General features: G+C 38.9%; 1 protein-coding gene across 1 annotated transcript; it reads right to left on the reverse strand.

Moving 5' to 3' along the window:
• Positions 1 to 1,947: 1,947 nt before the first annotated feature.
• LOC109784552 (uncharacterized) lies at positions 1,948 to 2,472 on the reverse strand. Its single transcript, XM_020343154.1, has one exon. It carries the CDS (start codon positions 2,470 to 2,472, stop codon positions 1,948 to 1,950), a length of 525 nt encoding a protein of 174 aa, XP_020198743.1.
• Between the last annotated feature and the right edge of the window lie 4,844 nt (positions 2,473 to 7,316).

Consider the following 7,316-nt stretch of genomic DNA (forward strand, 5'->3'; position numbering starts at 1 on the left):
CCGGAGGTGGGCTGGGCTAACCACAACCCACCGGGGCGCGCCTGGGGGGGGGGGGGGCTGACGCGCCCTGGTGTCTTCTGGTGCCCAGGTGCCCCCCTCTAGTAGTTATTTTCTCTAGTATTTTTTCATATATTCCAAAATAATTCTCCGTAAAATTTTAGCTCATTTGGAGATGTGCAGAATAGGTATCTCTACGTAGTTTTTTTTCAGGTCCAGAATTCCAGCTGCCGGTATTCTCCCTCTTTGTGTAAACCTTGCATATTATGAGAGAAAAGGCATTAGAATTACTCCATAAAGCATTATTATGCATAAAAACATTATAAATAACAATAGGAAAACATGATGCAAAATGGATGTATCAACTCCCCCAAGCTTAGACCTCGCTTGTCCTCAAGCGAAAAACCGATATCCTAAAACATGTCCACATGCTTAAAGAGAGAGAGAGAGGTGTCAATAAAAACAAAATACGGACATAGTAGCATCATGCATATTATTATTATAATAACAACAAAGTTTATTATAAAACTTTATAATATAACTCTATCATAGAACTTCTCATGAAGAAGTAATAATTCATCACAACATCGAAGTAAACACATAAACTCTATTGAAAATCAACAAACTATGTTCTGAGTCAACTTTGCAACTACAGTTTATCATATTTTCAGGAAGGGTCTCGTATCGGAGCCTTTTGGCAAGTCCACATACTCAACCATCATTTAATCTTCTATGATTGCTAACACTCATTGCATACACATGAGCAAAAAGTTTCAACCGGACACATAGAAAGATAGGGGCTCATAGTTTTGCCTCCCAACTTATTCACCTCAAGGGTGATGTCAACAATAATAACTCATGCTCACTCATATCCAACTGGGTATATGTGCCTAGATCTTCCCCACCACATGATGCTTGCAAAATGAGAAAAAAATAAAAAGGAATAGGGAAGAATACTTTGACTCTTGCATGAAAAATAAATAAATAAAGTAAAAGGTAGGCCCTTCGCAGAGGGAAGCAGAGGTTGTCATGCGCTTTTTTGTTTGTATGCACAATCCCTTAATGCACAAGAACGTCAAGTTACATTGCCCCTTGTGATAGCAACCTTTATTATGCAGTCCGTCGCTTTTATTACTTTGCCATCACAAGTTCGTACAACGCTCAATTTTCTCTTACACTAAATGATCAAACACATTTAAAAGAAATTTTTATTGCCTTTTTGCACCGATGACAACTTACTTGAAGGATCTTACTCAATCCATAGGTAGGTATGGTGGACTCTCAAAAATAAGAGTTTGGGTTTAAGCGTTTTTGGATGCACAAGTAGTATCTCTACTTAGTGCGGATTTTTTTTGGCTAGCAAAGATATTGAGCAAGCACCACATGTTGAAGGATCTATGACAATATAACTTCTATGTGAATATGAACAAACATAAATCATTACGTTGTCTTCCTTGTCCAACGTCAACAATTTTGGCATATAATATTTAATGGGGGATCACAATCATAAAAGACGTCCAAGATAGTGTATTTGCATGTGAATCTTCTCTTCCCTTATTAATTCTTTCATGAATTGCATCATTGACTAATGCTATGTTTGTCAACTTTCAACAAATTTTACCACTTGTAATTTTCCTTATGTGATGTCATTACTTAACAAAAGATTAGCATATGATCTTTTTTCATTTTTTTTTCTTGAAGCATAAAAGGTACAGAAGCAAAAACTCAAACAAAAATTTATTATATAGCTCTCACTCGATTACATAGATAGATAGATCATGAAACTAAGAATCAAAAATAGATAATACTAAACTTTTATTCAACTAAATCACGAAGTAACTAATGATTGAACTAAAATAAGTAAAGGTAAATAAAAGTGATGGTGATACGATACCGGGGCATCTCCCCCAAGCTTGGCACAAGCCAAGGGGAGTGCCCATACGCATGTACTCAAGTCTCCTTTGGTGGGGAAGATGATGAAGGTGGTGGTGATGAGGCAGAAAGCTTGTCCTCCGACTTCCAGGGCAGGGGCTCACCATCAAAAGAGGATGCACGAGTCTCCCGAGTCCTGCAACAGGTAGCTAAACTCATACCTTTAAATCTTGCTTCATATTTGACTACTGGATTTTGAAGATCATAGATTTGGCTTTGCATAAAATTGATTTGCTCGTTGAAGGTGAAGACGATGTCCTTCATAGACCGCCCATCCACCATGTGATCACGGGCGAATTCCGTGATCATGGAGTGATTGGCGCTGAGTCCATGCTCCACCATCCCTTGGCACTTGAAGATGTCTTGTTCCACTGCCTCAAGCCTGGCCTCCACGCTCCCCGTCCTCTTGGGCCCCTGAACATCCCGGATGTGGAGCACCCCCTCACGCATCTCAATGGCTTGAGGGTGCTTCATCACCTCCGACAAATACGGGTTGATGACCTTCTCAAAGAACTTGTCCTTTGAGGAGCTTGGTGGAGCCATGGCGATCTAGATCTGACAAGAAAACAACACAAAATAAGAACAGAGGATTTCTCTGCGATGTAGTGGTCAATACGTCCAGGGGGTATATAAAGATTTTTTTATCTTGGGAAACAAGCAAAACGGAAGGAAAACAGAGTCCGGAAGGTTCCCGAGGGGAGCACAACCCACTAGGGTGTGCCAGGTAGGGCAGGCGCGCCCTAGTGTATTGGGCCCACCTTGGTTGCCTTCCAGGTTGTTTCTTATTTTCCTAATTTTTCTAATATTCCAAAACTAACAGAAAATATTTTTGTAGATTTTTTGGAGTCCGTTTACTTACCATATCACACACCTCATCTTTTTCAGGTCTCGAGTGTTTTAGAAGGTTTATTTTATATGCTCCTCCGGTGTCATGGTTTGAATAATATTGCTTTCAACATTAATAGGCGTACATGAGATATAGTGCTTAATTCTTTGCCCATTAACCACCTTTGGATTGGTGCCTTCGACATTATTGATCTTAATGGCTCCAGAACGATAAACCTCTTAGATAATATATGGTCCTTCCCATTTGGAAAGAAGCTTTCCTGCAAAAAATCTAAAACGAGAGTTGTACAAAAGAACATATTCACCAACTTTGAATTCCCGCTTTTGGATTCTTTTGTCATGCCACCTTTTAACCTTTTCTTTGAATAGTTTGGCATTTTCATAAGCTTGGGTTCTCCATTCATCTAGTGAGCTAATATCAAATAACCTCTTTTCACCAGCAAGTTTGAAATCATAATTGAGTTCTTTAATTGCCCAATAGGCCTTATGTTCTAACTCAAGAGGCAAATGACAAGCCTTTCCATAAACCATTTTATATGGAGACATACCCATAGGATTTTATAGGCTGCTCTGTAGGCCCAAAGTGCATCATCTAATTTCTTAGACCAATTCTTTCGGGGCCTATTGACAATTTTTTGTAATATTAATTTTATTTCTCTATTGCTAAGTTCAACTTGACCACTAGATTGGGGATGATAAGGTGAAGCAATTCTATGGTTAACATCATATTTAGCAAGCATTTTACGAAAAGCACCATGAATAAAGTGTGAACCACCATCAGTCATTAAATATCTAGGGACTCCAAATCTTGGGAAAATAACTTCTTTAAGAATTTTAATGGAAGTGTTATGATCAACACTACTAGTTGGAATAGCTTGTACCCACTTAGTGACATAACCAACGGCAACCAAAATATGTGTATACCCATTAGAGGAAGGAAAAGGTCCCATATAATCAAAAGCCCAAACATCAAATGGTTCAACAACAAGTGAATAATTCATAGGCATTTCCCGACGCTTACCAATATTACCTATCCTTTGACATTCATCACAAAATAAAACAAACTTACGGGCATCCTTGAAGAGAGTAGGCCAATAAAAACCAGATTGCAATACCTTGTGAGCAGTTCTATCTCCCGCATGTTGTCCTCCATAAGCTTCGGAGTGACATTTCCGTAGGATTTGTTTCTGTTCATGCTCAGGTACACAACGTATAATAATACCATCTACTCCTTCTTTATAAAGATGTGGGTCATCCCAAAAGTAATGTCTTAAATCATAGAAGAATTTTTTTCTTTTTTTGGTATGTGAAACTAGGTGGTATAAATTTAGCAACAATATAATTTGCATAATCAGCATACCAAGGAGTATTATGAGAAACATTTATTGAGCTAGTTGTTCATCAGGAAAGCTATCATCTATTGGTAGTGGGCCATCAAGAATATTTTATAACCTAGAAAAGTTATCAACTACGGGGTTCTCAGCTCCTTTACTACCAGTGATATGTAAATCAAATTCTTGTAGCAAGAGAACCCACCTAATGAGTCTAGGTTTAGCATCTTTCTTTTCTATGAGATATTTTGTAGCAGCATGATCAGTGTGAACAATCACTTGGAACCAACAATGTAAGATCTGAATTTATCACAAGCAAACACAACTGCTAATCTTTTTCAGTAGTAGCATAATTTCTGGGGGCACTGTCTAGAGTTTTGCTAGCATAATGAATAAAATTTAATTTCTTATCAACTCTTTTCCCTAGAACAACACCAATAACATAATCACTAGCATCACACATAATTTCTAAAGGCAAGTTCCAATCAGGTGGTTGAACTATAGATGCAGAAGTTAAGGCTTTCTTAAGTGTTTCAAAGGCTTCTACACAATCATCATCAAAAACAAATGGAACATCCTTTTGTAAAAGATTTGTAAGAGGCCTAGAAATTTTAGAGAAGTCTTTAATAAACCTCCTATAGAAACCAACATGACCAAGGAAACTACGAATACCTTCAATATCTTTAGGGCATGGCATTTTCTCAATTGCATCAACTATAGCTTTATCCACCTCAATACCTCGTTCAGAAATTTTATGCCCCAAGACAATACCTTCATTAACCATAAAGTGGCACTTCTCCTAATTCAAGACAAGATTGGTTTGTTCACATCTATGCAAAACTCGATCAAGGTTGCTTAAGCAATCATCAAAAGAAGTTCCGTAAACGGAAAAATCTTCCATGAAAACCTCAACAATCTTTTCACAAAAATCAGAGAATATAGCAGTCATACATATTTGAAAGGTACCAGGTGCATTACATACGTCTATAAGCATAAGTTCCAAAAGGACAAGTAAAGGTGGTTTTCTCTTGATTAGGTTGTGAAACGGGTATTTGAGAAAAACCAGAATATCCATCAAGAAAACAAAAGTGTGTGTGTGTGCTTAGACAATCTTTCTAGCATTTAATCAATAAAAGGCAGAGGTAATGATCTTTTCTAGTATCTTTATTTAATTTTCTAAAATCAATTACCATTCTATAGCCACTAACAATTCTTTGTGGAATGAGTTCATTTTTATCATTAGGAACAATAGTAATACCTCCCTTCTTCGGGACACAATGAACATGACTTACCTTTCTACTATCACCTTTAGTATTTCAGTTCTTACCACTTCCTTTCATCTTAGGATTCAAACATCGTTGATGATCAACAACGGGTTTAGCATCAGGCTCCATATTAATCTTGTGCTGACATAGAGTGGGACTAATGTTCACAATTTTCAATAATTTGTATTCTTCATGTTTTGAAAGGTTAGCACTAATAATAACATGATATATCTTTTTCTCATCAAGATAAGAATACTTCAAAGTGTCTGGCAATTGTTTTAATTCAAACACATGATCACCTTTAGGTGGAGGAGGACCTCCTAGAGTTTCAATAGGGAAATTGTGTTTCAGGAGCGGTTGATGTTCAAATAATATTTTATCTATTTCATTTCTTTCGTGCAAGTGCATATCATTTGCATGGTCTAGCAAATATTGTTCTAATGGATCAGTAGGAGGCCTAGCAATAGAAGCAAGACTAATTATTTCATCCTTACTAGGTGATACGTCTCCAACGTATCTCCTTTTCCTCTTGTTTTGGACTCTAATTTGCATGATTTGAATGAAACTAACCCCGAATTGACGCTATTTTCGGCAGAACTACAATGGTGTTGTTTTTGTGCAGAAATAGAAGTTCTCGGAATGGAACGAAACTTCGTGAGGAATTTTTATATAATAAATAAGAATTTCTGGAGCCAAGACCTGCTAGAGAGGGGCACCTGGGTGGGCACAACCCACCAGGGCACGCCCCCCTCTCCTGGCGCAACCCACCTGGTGGCCCTGCAGACCCTGAAACCAACGCTATAAAATCCTATTTTTCCAGGAAAAAAGGGAGAAAGAATTATCACGATCCACGAGACGGAGCCGTCGTCACCTCCTGTTCTTCATCGGGAGGCCAGATCTGGAGTCCGTTTGGGGCTCCGGAGAGGGGGATCTTCGTTCTTCATCATCACCAACCCTTCTACATCACCAATTCCATGATGCTCCCCACCGGGAGTGAGTAATTCCTTCGTAGGCTCGCTGGACAGTGAGGAGTTGGATGAGATTCATCATGTAATCGAGTTAGTTTTGTAAGGGCTTGATCCCTAGTATCCACTATGTTCTTAGATTGATGTTGCTATGACTTTGCTATGCTTAATGCTTGTCACTTTGGGCCCGGGTGCCATTTTATCCATGTTTTAGATCCGATCTTGCAAGTTATAGTCACCTACTACGTGTTATGATCCGGCAACGCCGGAGTGACAATAGTCGGGACCACTCCCGGTGATGACCGTAGTTTGAGGAGTTCATGTATTCACTATGTGTTAATGCTTTGTTCCGGTTCTCTATTAAAAGGAGGCCTTAATATCCCTTAGTTTGCAATATGGATGTGGCACCCCGGCTCAGAGCAACCGGTTTACCTTGCATTGCCAGCCCAGAGATCAAGTCTTCTGGCAACACACAACATCTTGGTACAGAAAACAACCGCTTTTATTGATACAAGCGGAACATAGTTCGATGTTACATCAAGTAGCGAGGCCAAGCGGCACACACAGTGCGGCTGAACAATATGTACATTATTTAGTGAACATAAAGGGGCCTCGATCACGACAACTACGCGGCAGCGGAATGACGAAGAAGCGGGACTTCATAGCACAGGGACACCAATGTGGACACGATCTAGAATCAGGCAGCACTTCGATCCAACGAAACTTTCCTGAAATCTGGCATGACACGCCAGGTCAGTACATTGAATGTACTTGCAAGCTCACAACAAGCATAAACATAATGACAAACAATATCATGATATTTAATCAAATTAAATGCAATGCAGAATCATACTACTGATGAAGTGAGAACAACTCGTGCAGCAAGTCCCTCAGACTTTCTTACCGAACGAGTTACCTTGTAACCAAACGGTGATCTTTCTCGGATCACAAAAAGAAACCAACACTTTGGTCTCCACCAT

The sequence above is a fragment of the Aegilops tauschii genome, chromosome 4, assembly GCF_002575655.3.
Source record: "Aegilops tauschii subsp. strangulata cultivar AL8/78 chromosome 4, Aet v6.0, whole genome shotgun sequence".
In the NCBI taxonomy this organism is placed as follows: Eukaryota; Viridiplantae; Streptophyta; class Magnoliopsida; order Poales; family Poaceae; genus Aegilops; species Aegilops tauschii.